The 27,167-nt window shown below is 39.1% G+C and overlaps 1 protein-coding gene across 16 annotated transcripts in view; it reads left to right on the top strand.

The window, feature by feature from the left end:
* The window catches only part of HDAC9 (histone deacetylase 9), a 484,926-nt gene that overhangs the window by 250,580 nt on the left and 207,179 nt on the right, over positions 1-27,167 (top strand). For 7 of the 16 annotated variants that reach the window (XM_054816934.1, XM_054816931.1, XM_054816928.1 and 4 more), the window contains 4 exons: positions 9,511-9,752; positions 10,664-10,814; positions 12,907-13,033; positions 15,030-15,151. In XM_054816934.1, coding sequence (XP_054672909.1) covers positions 9,511-9,752; positions 10,664-10,814; positions 12,907-13,033; positions 15,030-15,151 — 642 coding nt within the window. Of the gene's footprint in view, positions 1-9,510; positions 9,753-10,663; positions 10,815-12,906; positions 13,034-15,029; positions 15,152-27,167 lie in introns of those variants that run through there. The other 9 variants (XM_054816930.1, XM_054816937.1, XM_054816941.1 and 6 more) reach the window with 4 other exon arrangements.

Below are 27,167 nucleotides of genomic sequence, written 5' to 3'. Positions count from 1 at the left end.
GTTATAAAATGGAGGAGTTCTGCAATATTTAGATTACAGCTGTGAACCTGAGATGTCTGTCTCCTTTTTTCAAGTAATTCCCCCAGATCCCAAATGGCAGAATATGAGAGAGAGAGAGAGACTTTTTGTGATTACTTACCGCAAATGATTATGGTTTGGATCTATATGCTATAAAACCACAACTGTCTTCACATTAATGAGACAAAAATATAAGAAAGTGTCCTGGAAGACTGACATTTCCTTGCTTGTGAGTTCATAATGCTTTTTGTATATTTTATGTAATCTCTTTTACTGGAGTGCCTGCCTTATGTAACGTCTTAGTAATGGCAATGAGGCCATCTGCATGGTAGTCAAGGTTGTTCCCTGAAAGACATACTCTGTCTGCAGCAGAAAACAGATTAAATCAAGACCTTTAAAACCTTCACAACCCTTTCATCAAGGTGAAAGGGATCTTCCTCAGAAACTCCTCCTTACTTGTTTTAGAGCAGCCCATCTTCTCTGCCTATTGACGTCGTTATCCATCCAACTTTGGGGCTTGACGGCCGCATAATATTCCCATTGTTTCTTCTTTTTCATATTCTGCCACTCCTAATTCAATTTTGCAGTCTCATAAACTCTACCCTCTTTGCTTTGCATCATCATTCGGACCATATCTTTTCCTTTCATTTTCCCTGTCTTACCCATGGTGTTTTCTCTATGCATGCTGTAATCTCTTCTGTGGCTAGGTGTTAGTAATCTAGCAGGTGGACTTCTGAAAAATGGCAAGCCAGTGATCTAGTATTATTTATTCATTTTATTTCAGTTATTATGCAAATATACTTGGTGTTTTATGTGAGCAGAGGAAGACGGACTCCCCTGAGTATGCTGCAGTTCAAGGCAATGTGGTACAAGGGGAAAAATAGGAAAAAATATATAATACAAACAAATACATCTTTGCTAATAAACATCTGCAATTGTTAATTTTGCACAGGATACATAAGAGTTTTACTTCTGAGCCAACATAGTAAGTAGTATTGTGTTGCTAGTCTCTGACTGGCATCTCATTTACTTTCTCATTAGAAAGATTCTTTAAAAGGTATTATTATCTTTCTGTTGGATTTTTTCCCTCCTCTGTGAGAGATTTCAGTTCAGTCCTCCCTTTTTCTATGCTTGGGATCAAAACCATTTTTAGCCCCCTGCTTGTGAAAGATCAGGACATTGCATACATATTTATTAAAAATGTTGGAATAATAGAAGGTCTGTCTTGATTTCCTGGGTATAATAGAGGTTGCGAGCTTAGTAAGTTACTTGTACACGTACAAGGAAACCCTAAATATTGTAGAATCTTGGGGAGCACATACAGTTACAAAAACCCCCAAAACCCAAACAAACCTAGGAACTAGAAAATACTCTTTTCAATGCATTTTGGGGGGAAGTCACCATTTTCCCTGAAATACAAAGTTGCCAAAAGTTCCTTGAAAGATTTGCACTGTATCTTGCCTTCCAAGGGTTTCATTGGAGCACTGGCTGTCACACCCCAGAAACAGCAAAGTTATTTGGGGATACTTGTTCTGCAAACCTCTACTCACCATCTCATTTACCTGGAACATGCCATCCAATGATACTTCAGGATATACGTGCTGGCCTGCCCAAATGTTAGCTTTGATAGCCTCACTTCAAGGAAGAGCTTTTCCCCCTCTCCTCTTTCTCTCTGTCATCCACTTGGGATTAGAATAGTGGTATCCGTGCAGTTGGTCATTATTTAACAGGTATAAACTCGGCATTGCCACCAATGTGCCTGCAGCATTCACAGGTGGAGAAGAGATGAAAGAAAAGTGAAAATCATATGTTCTGGATTTATTTGGTACCACTGCCTGCAGCCTCATATTGTCTCTGGATGTGGGAAAGACTGTAGCGGGACTTTAGAACCCCTCATGGTGCTCTTTCAGTCGTCTTCAGCAACCTGGGGGACTTTGTACACTGTCTTTTGATGTATAATAATACTGACACAATTAAAAGCATATTGCCTTTCTCGTGTGTATGTAGCATCTATCATTATACCTGTTTTAAAAATGAAAGTGAGAGGAATCCGTCGTATCATATCTACTCTTTGCTTTTTCTTAGCATTTCAGGATACGATGCAAGAATTATGTATATATGCAAGTGCATGCCCACAGATTTATCACACATGCTTTCCTTTTAATTAATGAATTTTAAGACTTTAATGAAGTCACCAGCAGGTAGTGATAAGCTGGAGATCTGGAGACACTGTAGTCTTATCTCTGCAACCACTAAGTGGTGCTGCCACCAAATCAAACCTTATTGGGCATCTTCAGTAGGATCTGGCTGACAGTGGTACTGATCCGTGCACAGAAGACACCCAGCCAAAAGAATGCTGTTTTACATTCTTCCCTGTCATTTCTTGTGCACACTTGCCATGGGATGGGCACAGTTGGTCAGATGTATCAACAGCATAATTAACACGGATATATTATCATTATTTAATAGTATCACTAGTGGAACTGAAAATAAAGTTACATAGAAATTCTACATTTTTAACTAATAGGTGCATTTATCTTTGTCCTCGTTTTGTCTTGCCTGCAGCAGCAGTATCTTGAATTTAGGATATTCAGTTCCTTATATCAAAAGGGCATTTTCTGGGAAGTGAAAATATGCCTGTGTGCTGATGGGTGTAGAGAATGTGTGTGTAAGAGTTCTCCTAGCTGAAATATAAAGGAACTCAGAAACCCATATATAGCTCAGCTTGGATTTCTTGATAACAGATCATCCTAGGTCTGAGTTTAAAAGCATTTCACAGTCTGATGTGATTTACTGGGCACATTTGCCTTTATTCCTGTGACAGAAGTGGTTGGCCTGATATTTGCATGAACTCTGGCAGGCTCATAAGTGGAACTTTTGCTCGTGTATTCAGTAGAGAAGAAACTGTGAACACTGTAACATTTAAAAACTTCTTGGCTATAACAAATTAGATGGCATTTATGTTTGTGTTTGTTACGACTGTTTGACTCAAAAGCCTATTTGCAGAGGAGGAATCTGATTTTAGTAAATCAGTATAATAAAGCCTTTGATTTTTTACAAAAGCCAGCTAGCTGTAACTTCAGTGTTGGTATTTCAAGGCCTCTCAGTGATACTTTAGAAGTTTGTGGTTGTTTGAGCTTCCTTTCCAGGCCCTGGGGAAATAAGAGAATGGTAAATCAAAGCCCAGATCGCTGTTTGCATTTATTTTACTTCTCATTATGACATGTATGCAAACACTTAAAAGAAATAGGGAAAAGGTATAATCATGATAAGATCCCTTTTATAGAACAAAGAGGAATACATTTCTAGTCTAATTTATTACCTTTATCTTTAATACTATAAACTCAATTGAGTGCCTCATCAGGTTTGACAGTTCACTTATACTTCTAATTCAGTGGTAGTACTGTTTAAAATAATTACTGACTCTTGAAGGATAATCCAAGAAAATAACTGGAAAATATTTTTTCTGATCTGAAATGTGTCTTAATTTCTTCTGCTTTTCCTTTCCAAGTGAGGAAGTTTTAAAAGGACAAATTGCAGTCAAGTACTTAACTGCCATAAAAAATCATCACGTTGCCTTTGAAAAAAAATCTTCCATTTGCATTTGCTGTCTTCTTTCTGCTTTCCTTGCCTGTGACAACCAAAATCTACACTATGATTATGGATATATAATTAATCAAAAATATTTAATAACATTCGGTAAAATTTAAGTGACACTTTTTTCAGCTTGGATGCATCCTTTAGCGTAATTGAGAGATGGAGAAAAAATGCTGCTGATTTTAAGTATTGGAAAAAAGTTTTATAAGGGTCATCCTAAATCTGGATGCTTTTGTCCCCATATTAAAATGAGATGCTCTCAAGGCTGCCTTCTTTCACCCCTATACTCGTGAGAGACATTCTGCATCAAGCTTCTCAGGTGGCATAAAGCTTTGCCTATATTGAAGTTAACAGAGGAATGACAGAATATGCCAGCTGAGAATTGAGGTACAAGATTTCAGCCACCAGAGCTGAGATGATAAAAGCATCCCATGGGAGGTAACCTAACCTTTCACAGTTTATTGATCATCTGACTTGTACTTTTGATGTCACTAGTTATTCTTAAAATTTCATCTCCTAGCTCCTGCAGTCTGCTGCACAGGTCTTGCCATGGCACAGCTTCCCCCAGAAAGCCTCTCCTCTGGGGAACAGGCTCCAGATTAGGACATTTTCCTGCAAGTTTGAACATTGAACAATTGTTGTAGTAGTTTTCATGCCAAACTCCGTCCTCTTTAGTCATGGCTGTTCAAAACCACACTGCTCGCTTAATTTCCCAGCATCCTTATAACGGACACTTTGCTCCTCTATTAGCTCGTTAGCTCACTGGCGCTGAGGCCAAACACTGCCGCCTTATCAGTGTGCCAGGGCTGCTCTTAGGTTACACAGTGAGCAATGCTCCTATAATGCTGCTTCTCCACGCAGAAGCTCAGAAATTTTAACTCCTTTCCCCTGCAGCTGCTCGTGTCTTATTGCCTGGCTAGTCCTTATCTGCCACATCTCCTGCCAGTTACTTTGTCTCTCACCTGCCTGCCAAAGTTTCCCTCCTACTCTCTGTTCCTTATTCCTGCAACTTTCAGCCTACTGCCATATTCCATTTTTTTCAGTCCTTTCCTCCTCAGTATGTTCAAAGACGTCGTTACGGCTTTTCAAGTATTGGTGCTTTTCAAGTCCTGAATGTGGTGGCACATAAATCTGGAGAATTCTAGGTTTAAACTGGAGAGTAAATTTAAAGCATTATCTTCATTTGGGGCGAACTTCCACTCTTTCCACCATTTAGTGCTTTTTCTCCGTAAATTCTTTAGTGCTCTGATTAAGTCATGATTGACTGGTGGCTAATCCTGCAAAAAGGAAGGTTTTTCACTCACTCTGAAGGAAGAGGCCAAATGAAAGCAGTTTCTTTTACACTAAAATGTGCAAAACTGTTCTGGTTTGTTTTCATTTTATGAAAAACATATGAAAACTATAAGAAGTACTGTAAAACTTAATAATAACTTTAGGTGGGCTCTGTTTTTTAAAGCAGAGTTCAAAAGAGTACCACTAGTATAAACAGCAATCCTATTCTCTCTTTTCTTTGTAATATTTCACCAAGTTGATATCTGGAGTAAGGTGTGGCCGTTTCTTGGCAGAATGATTCTTCTAGATTTTACTTGTGTTGCTGTGTTTTCAGGAGTATGCTTTTATTGCCTAATACTGAAATTGCTAGTTGGAGGAGCTTGTCATCTGTCTCTTGTCACATGTAATTTTAGTTTAGCATTCCAACTTTTGTAGTCCTCTTTGCTCACTTCGTAAACCTTAACTGCTTCTCCAGTAAAAGGCTTCCCTGCATGACCAAGCAGGAGAAAGAGCCTCACCGGCTTCACGCCCTGTTCCTCTCTCCAGTCTTCCTTACTGTCCCAGCCCAACAGCGTAACTGAGAAATTCCTTTGGGAAAGGGTTAGCTTGAATCCCTGCAGTCCCAGCAAATTCACACAGTTCCTCTAATGTAAGAATTATAAATGTACTAGACGACATGTTCTGGTAAGCAAGTTACCAAAATTCTTCTTCATTGCATCTCAAATAAAGAGTGGCGACTGTTCATCTGATTACAGCAACCCTTGCTTAAGTTCTGTGTTTTCAAAGATGGCATAAGTGTCTGCCGAGAAGGGTAACTGCCAACGAAAGAGAACGTTGCCCTTCATGGGAGATGATGGTAAGAAAGCGGGCTGTTTTACTTCTAGATATTTTCCTCTAGCACTTGTGATTCGGAAGATATGTGTATTCTAATACACCAGAAATTGAAAGTAGTCACTAGAAACAAAGCTTGAAATGCCATCTCTTAGTGAAAAACTTACAGTCTTTCAGTGATTCCCATTTTAAGGAATGGTTTCAAAAAGCAAAGCCCCAGGGTTAGAACAAGCTCTTTCACCTCTTTTTACGTATGCTGCAAGCCTCTAAGTCTACTCAACAAGCGTGCCATTTTGCAAGTATCTTATTTTCTTTCCACAGAATGTCAAAAGCACCACGGGAAGTGCCGACTATGGAATATAATTGATATGGATGTTCTTGTGAGACTATTTTTGTTACTATGTTTCAAGATAAAGGCAATCAAGTATTTGTAGGAAAAATAAATACATATGCCTTTTGCACTGTGTTGTAGCTGAAAATTAAATATTTTTCTACTCAAATTTTGGCATATTTCCTGGAATCACCGAGCTTTCAGTAACGTTTTTAGTTAATATTCTGCAGCCTACTGTTGTGTTCACCGCAGCTAGCATGAGCTCAGAGGTTTTGTCTTTATTTAACCTTGGAGAGGAATCCCAAGCTTGCTCTGTAGTCGGCAGAGCTGTTGGGAAGGATCTGCTCCAGACCACGGTGGAGAGCATGCGGGCAGGGTCCCGCTCTGAATCGTGCCTGCTTGTACCTTGCTCCATTGGTGATACTGGAAGTCCTGGAAAAAACGCTTCTCAAAGTGAAGTTAGCCTTTATCAGACTCTGATTAATATTTTCTTTCATTATCCATCCTTTTCCTTCTTTGGCTAATAGCTTGATGAACCCTATTGTTAAAGTCCTGCTTCTCGTGATGTTTGACAGTTGAGGGCACTGATGAGGACATTCCTTTTCTACCTCTCCTTGTGTGGAGGGGGTGAAAATATGTAAAAAATCCTGATGAGAATAAACATCCTGCATCACCTTTGTTCTTTTGAAACTTAAAATTGCATTGGGGTAGAGGGGGAAGATACTTCAGCTAAAAGTCAAAGGTTTTAGAGACACTAGTTCTGATTCTGTGCTCCATTACACGTTTTTCACACTGATGTAGCTCCATGGAGCTGCTCTGTCTCTGTCTTGTCAGCTGGTAACAAGTAAGGAGAATGTGAATTGCCTAAGACCACCTAACGGACAGCAGCAAGCCATTCAGTTTGATTGGTGATGTTATAGGTACTTGTTTAGAAGAATTTCATTAATGAGGTTAACTATTATCCAGCTAACTATTAGCTGTAACAGTTTTAAGATAGTAATTACCCCCAAAAGGTAGTATTCACTGTGTCAGCTGTTATTAGTAGTATTGGCGGTAACCTTACAGTTAGCAATATTTATGCCAGGAAATAAATGCTTACCTTTATTTGTCAGTAAACGTTGTCATTTAAATTACATGAAAGATTATGTGTTGATTTCTATGGATTCAAGTCTCTAGAACTACCTTAATGTTTATTTTCCCCCACATTAATGAATGAGGAAAAGTTGAACTTGACAAAGTAGATATTCCAGTGCTAGATTTATCGAGCGTGTGAAAATTCTTGAAAACGTGTATCTTATCAAACTGAGCCTGATTTCAGCTGTCTATTTTACTAATAGTGGAAGGAAATTTCTATTGTTAGAGAAATCTGGAGGTTTCCCCTCGTGGTTACAGAGAAGCGCTCTGAAAATGAGGAAGCGGGATGCTCGTCAGAGGTAGGAAGTGTAATCAGCCTGAATCGCCGTGCAGACCTGTAGGGGTTGATTTGTAGCCAGCATCTGCAAAATAAACTGCAGGGTTCGGTTTGCAAACACAATTGCGAACCAAACCCTGCAGGGTTCGCCGAGCTCCGGTTGCTATTATTGCTCCTAGTAAGGCTTATTATCCTGTCACAGAAGACGTAAGAAAATCCATCTCTCCACTTTAAACATGATAAGCCTTTGTCACCTACAATGCAATTAATGTTAAAAATAGAAGAGCGCCGATGATAAGATTGTGACTTGCAGGCAACGAGCCATTGTCCAAAGTAGCAGAGACTTATCTGGAGGGGCAGTCAGCCTACACGGTTTGCTGTCAGTTTGCTGATTGCCATTTCTCTCCGAGTTTGATGAAATATTCATGTCTTTGCTCTGCTCTCTGCAAGCACTATTGATTTCTTGTATAAACGCGGCTATATTTAGTCTAGACAAATGGAATGTGGATTGCTGCTGAATAAATGGGATGAAAGGCTGGGGCTTTGCCTGTCCGTTTCTCTTGGTCTGCAGCAATTATTTATAATCAAGAGTAGTTTTTGTAAGTTAAAGGTGATTTTTTATAATTTAGTGATTAGTCTCAGAACAAAAGTAAGCACTTAGACACAATCATTCTGTGGGGATAGCAGGTTAAGAAGGCAAATTATGCTCTGAGGTTTACAATCTCAGTTACAAAGATTTTTTTTAAAAAAAAAAGGCCCAGAAAATTGTATGTTTACAGAATTTTGAGAAGAAAATAATACAATCAGTAGAAGAGATTTTGGATTTTATAAAACTTTTTACTAATAAATTTGATCATACAGTTAGAATTCAGTTCTCTCCATCTGCTGCAGTTTCAACTTTTGCTGCTTCAATTTTACTGCTGCTTGCTAGAATCCTCCAGCTTCATTTTGCTTTTCTCCTTCAAAACAAATACAGCTGTAGCAGAGCAAAAGGAGAAAATATGCTTAAAATCTTGTTCGCTAGTCATTTCCGACAGCTTGTTTGTTTTCAGTTAATAATCTTATTTTCCTATGAAGATAGTGGAGCAGGAGGAACAGGAGTGAATGTGTTTGTGTTCCACTGTCCCCGTGTGGATGGAATCAGAACTGCTGAGCTTTAGCAGAGACCCTCAGCTGCTATGTATTTTCCTCTTGTAGAAATGTTACTTGCTAGTTTTTTCTTCTTCTAAAACAGATATAGTTATACTCTGTCTCTTCCCTTAATGTGAAAACCTGAGCTTACAAGTATTGTATTGAAAATCGTCAAATCTCTCTCTTCTGCTGCTTTTTAGTCTCTTCAATTTAAATGAGATAGAAAAACACAGGATTCTTCATTAAGTATTTAATGCTGGATATATACCATTGCTGCAACAAATTGGAATAATTCAAGATGTTTTCATTTCCTTACAATCCATATATAGTGTATCATGTCTAATCCACTCCAAGCATGGTCATCACTTTTCAAAAAGCTGTATTAAAACTTCTTGGTTTGTGTGTCAAATTATTTTCCTATAATTTTATATGTGTTATTCCTGTGTATTTGCCAGGTATATTTACATGCAGTAGCTATGTAGCATTGGGTAGCTGTTCATGTGTAACACTATCCTCAGAAAATCTACACGCTAGCTTTGGAAAATCTCTTGCAATGCAGTGAGAACTGAAGTTCCCTGAGTATTTATTGTGCCTAGGAGATTCTCCCTAAATATTGCTACATTAGGCTGTGATGTGGTTTTAGAACTGGTTTGTTTGTTAGTCTATTTGGCAGAATGTTAATCTGGGAGTATTTTTGCAGAGAATGGAAAGAAAGTGATAAAATAATTTGTAAAATCTCCAGTTGCTAGTAGGAATGTCTGAAGTTTGCATACAGCACAGATTGCATTAGAGTTTTGCTAGGTCTGTACATTGAAGCAGTCTTTGAGTTAAATTGGTCTTTTCCCCAGTAGGAATGATCTCTGTTCTCCTTCTCCAGTTATGTTTAATATAAATACACTTTGTTGTTTTCCTCTCGTAGTGGATGTAAAGTCGGAGGTTCCCGTGGGATTAGAGCCTATCTCACCATTAGACTTGCGAACTGATCTCAGGATGATGGTTCCCATGGTGGACCCAATTATGCGTGAAAAGCAGCTACAGCAGGAACTACTTCTGATCCAGCAGCAGCAGCAAATTCAGAAACAACTGCTGATTGCAGAGTTTCAGAAGCAGCATGAAAACCTGACCCGCCAGCATCAGGCCCAGCTCCAGGAGCACATAAAGGTAGCAACATTTTTCATTTATCCTTCACTTTATCTGCAAACTGAATATGCTTAGGCAGACGTGAAAAGCGAACGTGCCTAGAAAGGTTCGCCGTGACTGAAAGACGGCGTTTGAGTCCTTGTTTCTCTGTATTTGGGTGATAAAAGCCTTTTCAAGCAAAAATGCTAGCACCTACCAGCGAGATGCTCACAGCAGACCGAGGCAGTGCTGTGAGAATCATCAAGCTCAGGAAGCCACCATATCCACAGAAAATCAAACTACCTGTTTTACAAAGGTAAATTTTCAGTCAGACTTCAATATAGCTGTCTTTTCTGTATGTGCACTTTTGAATATATTAAAAGACTGCTTTTTTGGGCTGCTGTTTGAGTTTGTGCCCACAAATCAAATTGATAGGCAAGTGCATAATATTTGCATTTGTAAAACAGAGGCAGACCTTGAAAGTGTTGTGTTTTCTCTCTTCTCTGAGCTGCCTTGTATAATGTAAAAAGAAAATTATTTATGGCATTACATGCACTGTGGTAGGATTGCTGTAATGGATTTTGACTGGGAATTTATGATCTTGCCTTTCTTTTCATATTTTCCTTCTGATCTACTTGCCATTATGCTACTGAAGCTGACAAATGCATCAGAGCACGGCAGCCAGCACTGGGTGATGCACTGGTGCAGTTTCCAGGCATTTTTGCCGAAAGAGAAAGAAGTGAAACCAAAGCAGCGGGCTGCTACCTGACATTAGAGTTCATTTTAATGACAGCCAGTAATGCACTATCCCACTTAAAAGGCTGGGGAAAGTTGGTTAAGAGGTGAAAAGAAGCAAGCTCTGATACTCAGTTATTCAATGGGGGTTGTTTTAGCTAGGACTGACCTAGAAAACAGTGCAAACTGCACTTTCTCATGTCTTTGTTCTGTGCAAGTTACAACAGGAACTCCTAGCCATTAAACAACAGCAAGAACTCCTTGAAAAAGAGCAGAAACTGGAGCAGCAGAGACAAGAGCAGGAGCTGGAGAGGCATCGCAGGGAACAACAGCTTCCTCCCCTCCGAGGCAAAGAAAGAGGCCGAGAAAGTAAGAGCCAATGTACTATGAATCCTACTAAGAAATTAATCTATTCCCCTTTGCCTTCTCCCAGCCGAAATGGATGATGAACAGGAACCTGCAGCAAGCCCGTTACTGGGTGAAATACGCAACTAGAGAAGTGGAGGCAGTGCTTGCAGAAAGGCAGGGCCACATTGCTGGTTTGTGTGCAGACTTGGAGGACTGCAGGAAAGCACATTTTGTCAGACCTGTGTCTAGCTCTTTTTCTTAAGAAAGCAAAAAATTTGAAAACCTAAAGCTTCACTTGAGAGCTTCGTTCAGAAGAGCTTATTTTTCAATACAGAAAGCACTACAAAACAGCAAAAAATCAAATTACTTGCTGATTAACTAATTTGAGCGTTGTTTCAAGATTGAAAATGTAACAAAATATTTAAGGCTATCTTTGGCTGAGACTTCTGAACACTTTTGCTAGTACTCTTTCAAACTGCCTTGTGTTTGTTCTTGATGCCATTTCATGAGGCCCAACCAAGAGTTATTTCTAGCTCATACAGCGAGGCAAATGACAGATATAAAGGATTCTGTTGGAATTTGGTGCTCACTAGAGGGAGACAGATACAAATAATTCTCCTTAGTGAGGTCAGTTTAAAAATCAGGTTGAAGTACATCGTGAAGGTATTCAAAATGAAACTGCTACAAGCAGATATTGTTACTTGCCCTGCTAAATGACCACAAGAATTAGCTGACAAAGACGGAAACAGAAAAGAGCTGTACGTTATGCTTGTGCCTTTTTTTCTTGGGTGGAAAAATGTATTGGTTCAACAGTTGCAGGTGTACCATATTGTGGGCTTTAGAAATTAAGATGTCCATGGTGCTTCCAGTACTTTGGTGAATGATAAATCCATGAAAACGTCACCAGCCTATTGACCCACAGTGGGAGGGTGGCGGAAACCGCAGGAACAAAAGGTTCCTGTAAGTGACATGAAAAATCAGCCTGCATGTAAACAGTTGGGCTTTATTAGTGCTCCCACCAAAGGAAGAGCAGCGATGTGAACTCAGTGGTTCCCTTCTCAGTATGTAGCAGCCAGCCAAGCAGCACTCGTGACCTCCCTGGGCCCAGCCCCAGCATTTGCTGCTGCTGCTGATCTACTTAATGAGTAGAGGAGGGAATGAAGGTGCAGGGAGGGGAGTTAGGGTCTGAGGCTGAGAGGTAGTAGAAGTATTTTATGGGAACTGAGTCACAGGGGTACGTGCTCACCAGCTAGCTGTGCTGTCAGGGTTGGGTAACCAAATACTTAGAGTATCAGTATTCCTTAGTGCTGCTACTTTCAAAGAAATGGGGGTTTTCCCCTTTTTTGTCACTGTTTATGGAAAACTGAAAGAAGATTTTTCTTTTTCATGCTTTTTTAATGAAGAGTATTATGGCTGTGAGTAAAGAGGCATGTCCCATGCTGCAGATGGGAGTTGGCAGTTTAACCTACTTCTTGTTCTGCATTGAGCTAGCCACCAAGAGAGGTCAAAATGCACTGTGTCTTCCTAGCGTTTTGGTCTTTCTGTTCTATTTGTGTTGTAAGAGTACAATAATCAACTAAGACTCATGTTTCAGACTGTCTTCCAGACCTCACAGGTACGGGATCCTAAGTGGCTTGAATAAAAAGTCTCACTGCTGGCTCATTCTGCAGCGTTCTGCTCATAACCAAGACAGTGTTCAGAGGGCAGTTTTGCTGTGCTATTACTATTTCTTTACTAGAAGAAAAACTATTTTTTACTGCAAACTCAAAGTGACCTTTCATCACTGTCTTTTTAGTTCTATCCTTGGTTTTGTATTTGGGAATTATTAGGAAATAATTTAAATTCTTTAGATACATCTGGCCCTGGATAAATGGCCTCATCTACTCTTGAAACATTCCTTACGACTTCACAGGCTTTCTGGGTTATGGCCAACTTCAGTCTTCTACAGACAAACATTTAATCCGAATGTTATCTCGTTTGGACTGATCTCCACCAATATTTTTTATAGTTTACAACACTTCCAGCAGCAAGACAGAGGCTCTTTTTTGTGTTTTTGTTTTCTTTAAAAATGTAATTTTTTAAGTAAAGATATGTTTAATTCTGTGTGTCTTAGGGGCAGTGGCCAGTACAGAAGTGAAGCAGAAACTTCAAGAGTTCCTGTTGAGTAAATCGGCAACAAAAGACTCTCCAGCAAATGGGAAGAATCATTCCATGAGCCGCCACCCCAAGCTCTGGTACACGTATGTTCAGTATCAAGCTGTTTCCTTGCCTCGTCAAGGTATCTGTTAAAACTTGCCAGAATGCTTCTCCAGCAGGGGTATTGAGAGTCTGCCTCCAGAATAAGGCAGAAGTTCAACCAAGAAGTTAGCAAAAAGCCAGAAGTGTAGTATTTCTGGTTGAACTGAAGAGTATTTGATGTTCAGTGGTGAGATGAGAGCTGTACAGAGCAAGATGCTGTCAGAAATTTATATAATTTGTTTTTATTTCAACTGGTTCATCTCTTGATGCTGTCACAAATTTTACAACTATACCTGTCATTTTACCAAGTCTCTTCAATTTTTGCAGTTAGAACAACTTTGTGTTTGATTTACTTGGATTTTGTATAAATCACAAAACTTGTTTATTCTCAAAGAGATACTGCTTTCCAATGAAGTTACTTGAATGATGTAACTAACTCACAAGGATTTTGAGAAAGATAGTCATCATTGAACTTTTCTTACTCTGATGGATTTTAGTATCCAAAACTGCATATTCTTATGATGCCTTGGTCTTGATAAGAATCTACTTACACCATTGAAACAAGTGGGTTTTTTGAGTCCTGTAATGGGCCTATTAACTTTTAAAAAGTTTAAAGTTTTTACAATTTTTATCCCACTCCTTTTTTTTTCCTTTTTTATACTAATCAATTCCTTTTTAACTTCTTTATTACAACAGACACGTAAGTCAATCCAACAAAATGAACTCTGGCTGCATTTCTGAAAGACTTCAATGTTATGCCTGAATTGACCTTCAATAGGACAAACAGAAATGCGTATGGTACATTAGATTTCCATCTGGTACTTGTTCTTTTTGAACAGAATTACTGAAGGTGTGCCCTTGGAGTTTCCATTCTGTGCTAATCAGAGCATTGCAGTAACACGATTTAATATTTAGTTACATTGTTTCTGGTGGAGATACAGTACTTTATTATTATTTTTATTCCGAATAACGTGTAAAATTCTCTTGAGTATGTAAGATTTCTGAACTAATAATCTGATTTTAGTTCTGAGTCGTCGGATAAGTGAGAATTGAGGAGCTCTGCAGAGCAAGTTGTCTGCTACACTGGGGAAAGTAATACTTCCTCTCATGGCAGTGCCCCTTTTGACAGAGATGTATTATTGATTAACCATGCTACATTGGAAACATAGAGAGAGTACTGTAATACAAAGGCCAAGTAAAATTACGTTTAGATAAACACAAAGTTTGAAACTTTCCCTCCTTTCCCTCTCTACCCCTCTAAATAGAAAAATCAACCAACCAAACCCAAACAAACAACTGTCTCTGGGCCAAATGATGCAATTTCTTTGCAATTTGCAGTTTCTGTGTTCAGAAAGACCTGCCCACACTATTTCTTCCATCCAGCAGTTGTCAGAAAGCACTCTCCAGCTTGGAGCTTCTCTGCTGACGCGAGTGCTACGTGCTGCAGAGTGCTGTGCTCACAGAACTTACAAACTGAACTTAAATGCAAGGTTTTATCTAACTTGTCCGCTAAATAGTTTACTCTTTTTTTTTTTTTCAACAGATAATAACAACTCAATATTTCTAGTTAGTTTTATATAAGCCCCCTGCCCTGTAAATCCCCCACATTTTGATAGAAGAGGCTGGATCAATATACATCTATTTGTATGTAATAAACAAGACTTAAATGGCTTTTGCTGTGCTTCAGCTGGTTCATATTAAAACGCAACAATCTAAAATGGTCAATTCCCCAAACTGGTGACAGATCCTGTCTGTAGGTCAACATGACTCTTATCCTATGTGACTTTTATAATGAGTGCAAAAAGCACGTTCTTGGGAATCCCGAGGAGTTCCATAACTTACTGTAAAAGTGAAATTGGTTACATGAGCCTGTGGTTTGTGCACACTTAGAGGAACAAGAACATAAACACAGCTGAGACATGTGTACAACATGTGTAGATAGTTACTGCTGGTCACCTCAGTGACTGCTAATTTGTGACCTCTCTGTGTCTGCTGCAGGGCTGCCCACCATACCTCACTGGATCAAAGCTCTCCACCCCTGAGTGGGGCCTCGCCACCGTACAAATACACTTTACCAGGAGCGCAGGATGCCAAGGATGATTTTCCACTTCGTAAAACGGGTGAGTTAGCGTAGTTTATTCGAGCCCCTTACCCAACAATTCTCCCACCCTTTACTTTAACCAGGCTGTCCATCAGCAAGGCATATATCATAATCCACAAAGCCTGTTCAGGATGATGCTATGGGTAAGTTCAAGGATCCTGACTGCATCTTTATGAGGTCGGACTGACCACATGGTATCAAGAGTCGGTGTTTCCCAATGCTAACAGCTGGTGCAAGCTTCAGTCCTGATAAATTTAGTTTCTAAACAGGCCATCATTTCACGGATCTTTTATGGCATTATTTTCTTTGTCTCAATATTACTTCTGGGTTTAATTGCTCACTCTCTTTTGCATGGTAGATACAGTATCTGTCTTCAGACAGTATGCTGCCTTTAGACAGTGTTTTTCAGGACATTTTGAGGGGAATTCATGAAAGAGAAGGAATTGGATTAATATTCTATTTCTTATCATTGGTTGTCAAAATTTATATGTATATTTGCATACACATGCATACATCTGTGTTTGCTTTTTATACATAGGAATGTGTAATATTTTACAAGAGAATGTTCATTTGAATGTTTCAGAATGTTTCAGAGGATTTAGCACCTGAACCTTTTATCTCGACAGCAGGTGAACTGTAGACTTGACTTTTTCTGCTCCATAAAGAAAGCTAGAAGGATGGTGGTGGAGTCCATGTGGCTGTTGCCTCAGGTCCTTGGTGCAGTGACCGGTATCCAGGAATGCAGGGAGACACTACGAAGAGAGGGGGAAAAAAAGAAAAGAAAACATTAGATCGCTTATTGCCTGAGTCTGCTGTTGAGTGATATAGTTACATTCAGAGAGAAAGTCTGGCCCCCTACTGTGCTAACAGCCTTTGAATGTGATTTAGCCACTGGGAGATTGAAAACTAACTGCAAAACTGGTACTGACTTGAAAAGAAGTGGCATTTGGAACCAGCATACATTCAGAAAGAAAATCCAGTCTGTATCTAATACTTTGGGGCAGACTCTCTAAGCTCATGTTATATCCCCAAATATTTTCAGAGGAATGAAAGCATGAAAAGCAAAATGCTAATTTATTCTAGCTGAATTACTCTTTGTACGATATAACAAGATTCTATAAAATCTTGTTCAGGCTATTCAGTCACAATAAGCCCTTATGTGTTTCTCTGCCTAATACCACTGTACAACATATATTTTCAGTGCCAATAGAATATACATTTTCATTTTTAAACAAAAAGACACACTCTACATCTTCTAAATGCTGTAAATTCATCTACATGTTTTTGAAATGCAAGTTTTAATTTTTCTTCCACGTTTATATATCTTAAATGTTATGATTGATATTTATGATGTGTCAGACTGTTGATCTGTAAAACAAAACATTTTCAAACATTGTAACAGTAAAGTTCTCCTGCAGCTGCTAATACTTTTATATCTCTGTGGGGGTTTCAAAATATTCCTTAATTCAGTTCCCATTGTCTGCATAAGAGGACTATAATATAATTAGATCCAGATGTTTTCTATATGTTATTCCAAATATTTGGGCATGCAATGCATCAGGTCCAAAATTGAACGAAGGACATGATGACTCTCTGAAAAGATATCTACAGAATAAATAGACAAATACTAATATAATCATTAGCATAACCGTTTCTATGACATTTACATAGTGATTCTGATAAGCAAATATAAATGAAGGGTAGAGCATGTTGTATGTTAGCAAGGGCGTATATTTGATAGCTCTTCACATCTGCAAAAATAGCAACTGTTAAATACCGCGTTTACACGTCCAATCTCTCGGTATGCTAGTGTTGTTTAATTCCAGCCCTCAGCAACATCCCCACAAAGCTTCTGATGAGTGTTCATCAGGTTGAGAGTAAAAGCAACAGGAACCAAATCGACACAAGTCAAATGACCCTAAACTGATCTGGGTGGTTATAGGGCCATCCTCCAGGCAGAGGGGACATTGTGGAGCCTGTGTCGTCCTCATGGGACCTTACTAGACAAAGATGTCCCACGAGCACTCACGTATATGGACAGGCTATAAGCCTGCAGAAATCTGACCTTTGCCATGAGGGGTGAACCTCTTTTCCTTTCCTTTAGGCTGTGAACGCCTATTGCCACTGGCTCCTGGTAAACCCTCTGTGGTGCTGAGCCTGCATGAAGTCAGCAATTCATATGAAAGCGAACCTCGCATTCCTTTCAGCCTTAAGAAAGGAATACCTGGTGTGGGTTTTAATTGCAGCTTTGTTTTGCTTCTCAATTTTATTTTCTATATTCATAATAGAAATACAGAGGTAGCTTTCTCTTCTCCGACCTTAATATAATGCCCTTGGAAGATAATTCTGATTGAATCGATTATTCTAAGATCAGATTTAACGGGCAGCAAAGCTGAATGATTCTCTCCTGACATCCTAATGTGTTTTTCAGTGCTAAGGGAACAGCGAGTGTCACACAGGCATTGTAAATGATGAGTCTTGCTTGCTCGCTTTCTTGTTCAGTAATCTATTTAACCTTTGCTTAATTAGTCCTGAAGTGGCATGTCCTTATTAATCTGTTAAAAATGAATTCAGAGAGACTATGGTAAAGAAGAAAATATTCTGTGCGACTTTTACTCTCCTACCATCTGGAATGATGGGATACCAAGATAACTAGGGGAACACTTAACAGTCTTGCCGCTTGTGTGTTTACAGTCAGGTACCAGAGTTAACATCCTAGTGCAGTGACTATGGTTGCTCGCTAGCTCCCTTAGCCATGTGGATTATTCCTTTCCGTACAAGATGCTGCAGAACTTGTCAGCAGTAGACTTCTCACAGCTTAGCTGCACGGAGGATTGGGCCTGTCCTAGGGGCTAGAGGCCAGGATACGCAGCTCTTTGCACAGCTGCATTCAGATGCTCTGCGTTGACAGACTTTCAAAAGAGCAGAGCAAGGGGAGCTGTTGCTTCATTGGACAGATAAATATACCATAAGGTGAAGCTACACATCTGTAGCTGAGAGTAGAATTTAGCCTAAACAGCATAAGATCAGATTTTAAAAATGCCCACGACTTTCACCATGGATACCGGTCATAACGTGTGTTTTCGGCAAAGCACCCAAAAGCCCGAGCAGCACATGGCTCATTAACTTTCAATGAGACTAATGCATCTAAATTACCCGAAGAGGTTTGAAAATTCCTCCCCGTTACTGAACACTTTTGAAATTCATACTGACTGTTGTAAGAGCTCTGATGGGAGCTGGGCACTTTTGAAAACCTGATCATTTAATATGGGGAACTTTTGATTGCTGATCTCCATAATTCTATGTCTATCTGTCTGGGAAAATATTATCTGCTTGATGAAGTTACTGTAAAACTAAAAAAAAATGTAGCAAACCACATGGGTTTGATAGGATAAAAGTTCTTTGCAGAGAAAGGGGTTTTTTGGGTTTTTTTATTGTGTCGAAATAAATGCAGAAATTCTGGCAAATTACCATAATATTTGCATTTTCTTCAATCTGTAACATTTCATTTTTTGTGCACAAGTGTTGATGCAAAGCAGCAAAAGCCAGTAAATTCCAATAAAGGTTAGCTCTCTAACCAAAGCTGCATGCTTTTTAAAAATACTGCTATGGATGGAATTTCTGCATTTTGCCTCATGTTTTGGCTTTTGTTGGAAGAAATTCCTGGAGACATGAGAATATCAAGTATAAACTGTTTTTTCTTTCCTGAGTTTAGCGCAATCATGGCACAATGGGCATGTCTATCAATATTTCTATTTATTTTGGTTTTATGCCAGTTGTAGCTTTCCTTGCTGATAGAGTTGTAAGCTTACAACTTGCATTTTGCTTACGGATGTAAAGATCACTCACAATAGTACTGTTTGAGAAGATGTTTGTAGCTTGCTTTCCACAAAATGGAAGCATGCTCAGTGGAAATATAGCATGTTTTGGTGGGGTATTTTTAGTAGCAAATAGTACAAGGTTCTTGCTTGGAGGGGGAAAATTATGTAATTTCATACAGGAAAAAAGGAGGAGATGAAGGATTGTTTAATATTGTGATGAAAGAGAGGGACAAGGCTGTGCTGCGCAGTCATGAAGATCACTTTGTAAAAACCATATTAAGTTAACCTGATTAGGCAGTAGAATAACAGCATAGCTCTTGTGTAATGAGAGTGAAAGATTCCTGAAGGAGAACTCAGTAGATGTAATTTTTTTAAAAAAAGAAATTAATTAGAATATTTCGTTACCATTATTCTTTCTGCACTTAGTGACTCAATAATTTACTGGAGCAGTTGAAACTGAGAAGAAAAATGGTTTGTGTGTGAAAGTTTTTCTGCCTTTCCATTTCGTGCCACCAAATGCCATTTCTGTTTGCATTTTCTAGGAAAACACTTTCCTGTGAAGTATAGTATATGAAAAAGCTGGATTTCTTTTGGTCTTCAGTAAAAAAAAAGGCTTAGAGGATCACAAACCCTCAATTACCATGTCTGCCGAAATGAAGAAGTCAAGCTCAGTAGAGAGAAGCATTATTTTTCTCTGAGTTTATGAGCAAACGCAATAAATGTGAGAGGCACTTTTTTATTGAAGCAGGGAAACAAGGCACACGTGATTCTCCTCATTTTATCCCATTTTTCAGGGATGCTAAGCATTCCTGCCTCCCGGAGTCCTTGTATTCCTGCGTTAATGAACAGTCTTGATGAATTTGACGAATTTAGGTGATGTGCACAAAGGAAACTGGGGGGAGAGGGAAGAGGTGTTGTGATTCCCACCCCTTCTTTTTCTTGACTTCTCTTCCCATTAATCACCAGACTTTTTTAGCCTTCCTGAATTCACTATCAATGAGTTGAGAGGGCATAATCGGTAGTAAGAAGTTTTTAGAAAGAGAAGAAACTTTCACTTGCAGTTGAAGAGTGAATCTGAAGCAAAGTGTTGTTAACAGCTTCTTCCGGATTCATGTAACGAATGGGCCAAATCAGAGTTGAGCCCCTGGGAGCCAGTAGCTCTCAGGAAATGTAATACCATTGTAGTTGCTGGGCTGGGCTGCAAGTCGTCTCGGGTTCATCAGGGTTCTGCAGCCTCCTAAGCTGGGGGTGAGGAGGGATGCGCTGTCACTCTAATTTAACTCGAGTTAGAGGGCAATTTTTTTGAGATAGCTTAAAACTAAATACAAGTGAATGCTAGGGTAGGCTTAATGACACTGTCAGAGAGAAAAAAACTTGTGTAGGTATGCTTTGGTATCGTGAAAGCTGCCAAGGCCTGCACTAGGATTCCGCAGAAGTCATCACCGGGGTCATTCCCGTAAAGACCATTGTAGCCTTCCCATCAGTGCAAGATTGTTCCTCTAATATATTTTATTTAACACTTACTTTTAATTGCAGGAAGCAAAGGTGTTATGCGTGAGTGATTCTTACTCAGTTTCAGGATGACATGGATAAAGGTTTTCACTGTATTTCTGTTTTAGCAAAAATCCCACTATTTGTTTATACATCACCTTCTGTCTTGCCAGTAATTACTCTGTTGTGCTAGATACTGAACCTTCTTGATGGCTAGCCTAATTATACAATCTTGGTCTAAATACTATCTTAGTTCTCTTTTTACTGCCCAATGCATAGCCAAAATTGAATTACAAAGTTCTGCTTCATGTGGTTACATAAAGGTTTTCTTACACAAACTGTGTATGTGTTCAGAAACGTTTCATAAATTAGCATTAACAAGTAGCTTGTGTACCTTTTTGATAAGCAGGTAATCAGATACTAGACACCTTTTTGACTTTTGAACCTAAAGGAAACAGCTTAAATAAGGAGCAGGGAGCAGTCCTAAAATCTAAAGCATTTTAAGACTATAATGTCCATTGAAAATTAAGTGGAATGGTTTTAATGGGCATTTCAAAATCTATTCCCTCTGGATAAATAAGTAACAAAATATTGCATATAAAATCTGAGACTCTCTGAAGTCAGTAGAAGCTGTCCTGTTTGATTTCAGTGGGACTAGGATTTTTCTTCTGCTGTGTCTATGGCAGGGACAGTTGAAAACTTTTAGAAAAGTAAACAAGAACATCTAAAAGATGGCAAAAAGAAAGAAACAGACAGAGAAGTGAAAAGTGGAAATCACATGGTATCAGATCATCCAAAATAGAAGACGTCGGTTAGTGAAGATTGCACTTCTCCAAAGTCCTGCAAAACATAGTTTCACTGAAAAGTCTGTTCAAACCCACAATTCTAATTAAGGGTTTTAGCTGCCAAATAACATGTTCTGGCTAAAGCCAAGTAAGTATTACAGAGCCATTCATGAACAACGGCATAAGCTTTGTACTTTGCTTTTGATTTTCTCATGGGAAAGTAATATAAATGAGAGTGATACCTCCCTGTTGGCTTTAACTGTTAGAAATGCAAAGCATGCTGAAATTGTACATAATTCTCTTCCAAAGGAAAGGAAATAGCATTTCAATGGTTTTCCTCAGTGTCTCGTTGAGTTATGGTGGTGCACAATTATTCCTGTTAAATTACTCTACCAGATGGAAGGCTACATTGTATATTTAGCTAATTAAGTTGTAGGGGACTGGAATTATATCCCAGAGCATAAAGAACCTATCTAAAAGTAAACTTGTTTTAATTCAGTTTCGTTGTGAAGGTGCAGTATCAACGTCTAATTAAGAATTTAAACAGGTTGGGTTTTTCTCTTCACTTCGCTTTAACATGGAAAAATCCTTTCACAAAGTCAGCCTTGCCTACAGAAGTTAGACAAACATGTTTTGAAAGTCCAGACAACTTGTGGGCCAATTTTATCTTCATTTGTCTTCAGTGGAGCTGAAGTGCCTTCCTGAGCTGAATTTGTCCCATAGTTCTCATCTGCTAGGAAAGTAAGATATACTGCATTTTGGTTGCTTTGGTTTTCTTGGCATCCTGTACTCTGTGTTGCCTGTTGAAGAGTACACTTCAGCTATCTAGAGCCGCCCAGCTCTCATCTACTGATGACATTGACGCCTCGTTAAACTGGGGGAGACGGTGGTGGGTTTTCATCATGTATTTCTGAAGGTTGATGAAATATTAGATCATACTTTTTGTCTGCCATCAATGAGTTACCACTGCTGGATATTTTCCTAGATTAAAATCTGTGGGATTTAATCACCCTGTTAACTAATTCCTTCTTGTATGGGGCTTAGGGAAAACATAATCATGAACATGACTCAAAAAAAAAAAAAAATCATGTATCTAGGGGTCAAATTATGACCCTGCAAAAGCCTTGACTTTTGGGGCTAGAGGATTATCTCTGGCACTTCTTCAGTGAAGAAGGTATTTTTTCTTGTGCTAAATTAGTGATTCAATGGATGTTGGAGGAGAATTTAGGCTGAAGAGTGGGATTTGCTATATTTGTGGAAAGTATGGTATTATATTCCCATTACTTCTTCCCAGCTAGAACTGGCTGGTGTACATAGTCAGAAGTGGGGGCGAGAATAACCAGTGGAGACCTAACCAGAAGGACTGCCAGTCATGCGTATCTACATTTGGTTATTACCATTCAAATGAGGGATGCCCTCTATTAAATGACCCGTTTCACCTATTCTACAACCGCCTGAGAACTCAGTTGTGGTTTGGCTCCCATAAATGCTATAAAAGTGCAAAAAAATTACAGAATCTGAAGATGTAGAGGGAAGATGAGAATTAATTTTAAAATATCCTTGTTCTTCTATTCTGTGTTTCAAGACAGTATAGTATTATTTGCTTTTTAATACCCTATTTAGTATTGCAAAAAGAATATTAGTTTACATGGAAGAAGATTAAAATGGACCTGACATAGCAATAATATGCCGTGGTTTCAGCAGACCTGGCACGTAATGAGGACTCAAGAGGCCCAGTGAAACCATGGCCTCATTGAAACCGCTATATAGCCCAGTTGGTGCAAATGCAAGGAGATGATGTTTCTGTGCTAAGGTATAGAAATTATTAAGAATTCTATTAAGAGACCTATTCTTTTGCCTCACAGGTTACATGCAGAACAGGTATCAACAGGAAATATATCACATTGATCAGCCTTTCATGAAAAATACAAAGGTCTCTAATTCTGGCTAAATGCAAGCAGTACACTAAGTAATTCCTACATCTAACTCAATAAATCATTCCTGGAAAGATAATGCTCATTTGCATGGATAATAAAATAGAAATTTTATGTTTCATACAGACTGCAGTGAATAACAAGGAATACTTAGATATTTAAAATAGTTTCGGGGAATATTTCATTCTTTAACCTTCTTAGGAAATCAATGAAAAATTGCTAATCTTGTTAAATTGGCTTCCTTAGCCTGAAGAGAGCTGAAGGGCTGAGAGTTCCCCTCTAATCTAATTAGCTCTTTTACCATGTGTTTCACTAAACCTGTTTTTTTATTTAGGGAATGGATATTTACCTTAGTCTGAATAAATAAAGCATTCTACCTTTTACAAAAGTAAAATAAAGCAAAGGACTAAAGGGTTTCAGATATGACCAGCACTCCCCTTAAAGTGAATGGTTGTACAGGAAACAGTTTCGGTATATGCTGAAAATGCATTAGGTGATGCAAGCCAGAAAAACAAAGTGTCTCCATCCTGTACCGCTGTATCTGGTGCTCCTGCCTCGTTGGGACCACCCAGCGGTCAGGTCCATGTAGTTCTTGGAAGAGCTTTAGAGGGCATGTGTAAATAGCTTTCAGTCTCCTGAATCTAATTTAAAACTCCTTCAGAAACAGCATTTTAAATTAATTTAAACTTTAAATTTGAATTAGAAGTCATTGAACCTACAGAATTGTACTACATGCTGGTATCTCCCAGTCTGTCAGCCAGTGGGGAGGATGTCCCATATGTTCATTGTCCAGGATTGTCTTATACTGGGACGTGGTCTTCTGTGACAAAAAGTCACTGCTCATCTTGCCTATGCCTAATATATTCAGCTATGTGGAGGTGGCTGAAACAGTCTGTGGCTGCCTACAGGAAGCCAGAACAGAAGTCAGAAACTCCATGCAGAGTAGAGACTATTTACACGTCTGAGAGAACCACACGTGGCAAAGACTGTGAGACCATCAGGTCTCTCAGAAGGACAAACTCATTCGCAGCTTTCCACAAAGCAGCTGAGGAAGTTGGAAGCAGTTTTGTTTCCTGACCTATGTTCTCTACCTCTCTAGCTTTCTGCCTGGCTTTGGTTGCATTCATAGTTTTGGTGAGGAAGCCCAGATTATCTTCTCATTTATCTGTGCTGATGGTGCATAGGAGTATCTTGTGCCTTTCATTCTGCCTACATCACTGAGGGGGAAACTGGGAAATTTCTCCCTAGTCCACTGCCCTCAGACTAGATTCTCAGGAACCTTAGATATGCTTCTCTTGGCTGTTTTCGTTGGTGCAGTAGTAAGGTGGGATTTGACTTTTTCCTTGATCTCCAGGTCCTGGCATGGCGTAGACAGGCAGGCTGCTTTGTTAATTATGTATATTACCACAGTGACTGGGAGCCCAAAGTACGGACGAGGAACCTGTCACGCTATACAGTAGATCCAACAAAATGAGTATCTCTTCACAGTATGTTTTCTCCCATTCTGCTCCTCCTGCTTCAAGTGAAATCATGACAGAGATCTCAAAATTATCTCATTATCCACATTCAGTATCTTCTTGAATATTCTCAAGTGCCACAGTGGTAGAAAGAAACTCGACAAAGGATAAGCCACTGGTATGCTGGCAATACCACCATCATGGCAACCAGTACTATCTCATTATTTTCTCTTGTACCTCTGATGGTCTATACCCATACATCATCCTTTTGTCCTTAGACTTTAAGCTATCTCAGGCATGGACTGTCATGGTTGTGTGTTGTAAAGCACATAATGCTTGTCTTTGCATGGGTCTCTAGTACAATAGTATAAAAAATAACAACCTGTGTGGTGTGAAAAAAGAAAGATTCCTTGACTATGTATTCCTTTATTGATACTTATTAGATCTAAGGCAGGAAAAAAATAACTTAGTTAACAATTAATAACTCCTGCATGGAGTACAGCGTTGAATATATTCAAATTGGTATAATATGTGACTCTTCACAGCTTAAAAAAATGACAGCTAGAGAAATAGAGAATACCAGTGAAGATTTATGTCAAGATGATGAAGTCTTTGTTTCTTGGTTGTTTCTGTTGACTTAAATATGTTAGAGAAGTCCAAGTTATTGTTTCAAAATGATCTTAGGGATAACAGCTGGTGCCTGGGCAATAGGGAACAATTTATCATTCTCCAGTAAGATGTGAATTTTGCTGCTGTTGCTTGTGCTGTTGTTGGAATCTTTGTAGCCAAACTTAGCATCATTTACCTCAACTGCCCCACAGCATTTCTAAGCCAGCCTGCCAGTGAGGAAAAGGAAATGCTTTCACTTCAGAGCCTTTCGAAGTGTGGACAAAAGCTCACTTTCTGTTCTTCAGGTTTCCTATATATGGCTTTAGCCTCGAGATGAGGACCTGCTCGCTATGCACCCTCTCCCATCCCCCATTTCCTGCCTGGGTTCATTAAATGCTGATTTGAAGTTGGCACACGCTCTTCTGATACAAAAGTAGTACTGTGTTCCAGGAACCATCAGAAAGTAGTGCATTATTATCTTTTACATTCCCTTCGTATATGTGTCCTCTCCCCATGCGCAGAAAGGATTTTTATCCCTTCTTCTTAAATATCTCTGTGTGTTTAATGAAAAGAAACAGTGAAGCAAAGCCCTGTTAAAAAAGCCTCAGCTCATTTGGGAGCAATCTGGCCCCAGGCTATATTCTTTAATGCTAGTATCTGCAAATTGCTAATATTAAGCAAAGTGGAGTATAGGACATAATGACTTCACCAAATCATATTCCTATCTCTCATGCTTGTGTTTAAGTATCATGTTACGCAGGAGAGAGTAGTTTTTTTTCACCTGAGCAATGATGGTTGTTGTGATGAAATTATTGTGTACCTATATAGAGGCCCGTACATTTTCTATTTTTAGCAGTACAGTTACTTCTTTCCTGCTATATGAAGCTGCCATAAAAGATGAGAAAAATCATTGAGACGCTGTCTGTCATCTTTCCCTAGGACCAAAGTTCTTAGTTCTGTAGAGATAATTACAAGTCATGCCAAGGATTTAGGTGACCAATCCCTGGGTTGCTTGTGATATCTTCCGTTGCTGTTTAAACTAATACTTGCTGTATCTTTCAGTCCTGTTTCCCACTTAACAGTCATTTAAAGAGTAATACCAGTTCATTATTACCAGTACTAAAAAGAGAATAAGCCAGGTAATAGCAATGAGACTGAACAAGCCATATTACTGCAACATCTCATTATTCCAAATTATGCTGCAGTTACATAAACAAAGTCATTTTCAGGCTAGTCTTTCCTGAAATCCACTCAAGTGAATCGCTCAAGTGGGTATTAACTGATTCCCATTGAGATCAATGACATGGGCTTTGATGGTCTTCAGAGAAAATAGCTGTGTCTTTTTGTTTTCTTTGCAACAAAACACTCTGAAATAGTTTCCCTTTCTCCAAGGGGGAACTGATTATTACTTCTTCCAAAGTGCTAAATGTAGTAGACGTGCAAAGATTTGTGAAGCAAAGAGGCTAGGCTAATAGTGACCAGTTAGACCAATATCAGATCTGTACTGGTTCTTAGCAGGATTTTAGATGAATAGCCCAACCTACCAGTCTGCTGCCATGAAAATGTGCAGTCCTGTTTTCCTCATCAGCCACACTCTTGGCCACGTCATCTTGTTTTTCTGTCGTCTCTGACATTCTGGCTCTTGGTCAGATGATTCAGCCCACTATAGTTGCAGGCATCTAACCCAGTAAACCCCTCCTCATTCAGCACCTCCAGTGCTTTAGAGAGGCCCTGTTTCCTCAGGAAGGTGAGATATGGGATGTATCCTGTGTGGGGTAGAATTAATCTAGTTTTGAGTCCTGGACCCCAGTGGGATGCTTGGTGTACAGAAAGTTACCCATGTGCATTAATTGTCTTGCTGAGTCAGAGTCTTGGTTTATGGTTGAATCACCGCATAAAGAAATAGACTGTATGAAGGTCTTTTCAATGATTTTGTGG

Source organism: Grus americana, chromosome 2, assembly GCF_028858705.1.
Source record: "Grus americana isolate bGruAme1 chromosome 2, bGruAme1.mat, whole genome shotgun sequence".
NCBI classification, from domain to species: Eukaryota; Metazoa; Chordata; class Aves; order Gruiformes; family Gruidae; genus Grus; species Grus americana.
Note: the sequence above shows the minus strand (reverse complement) of the source record. Positions and strands in the feature narration are given on the sequence as shown.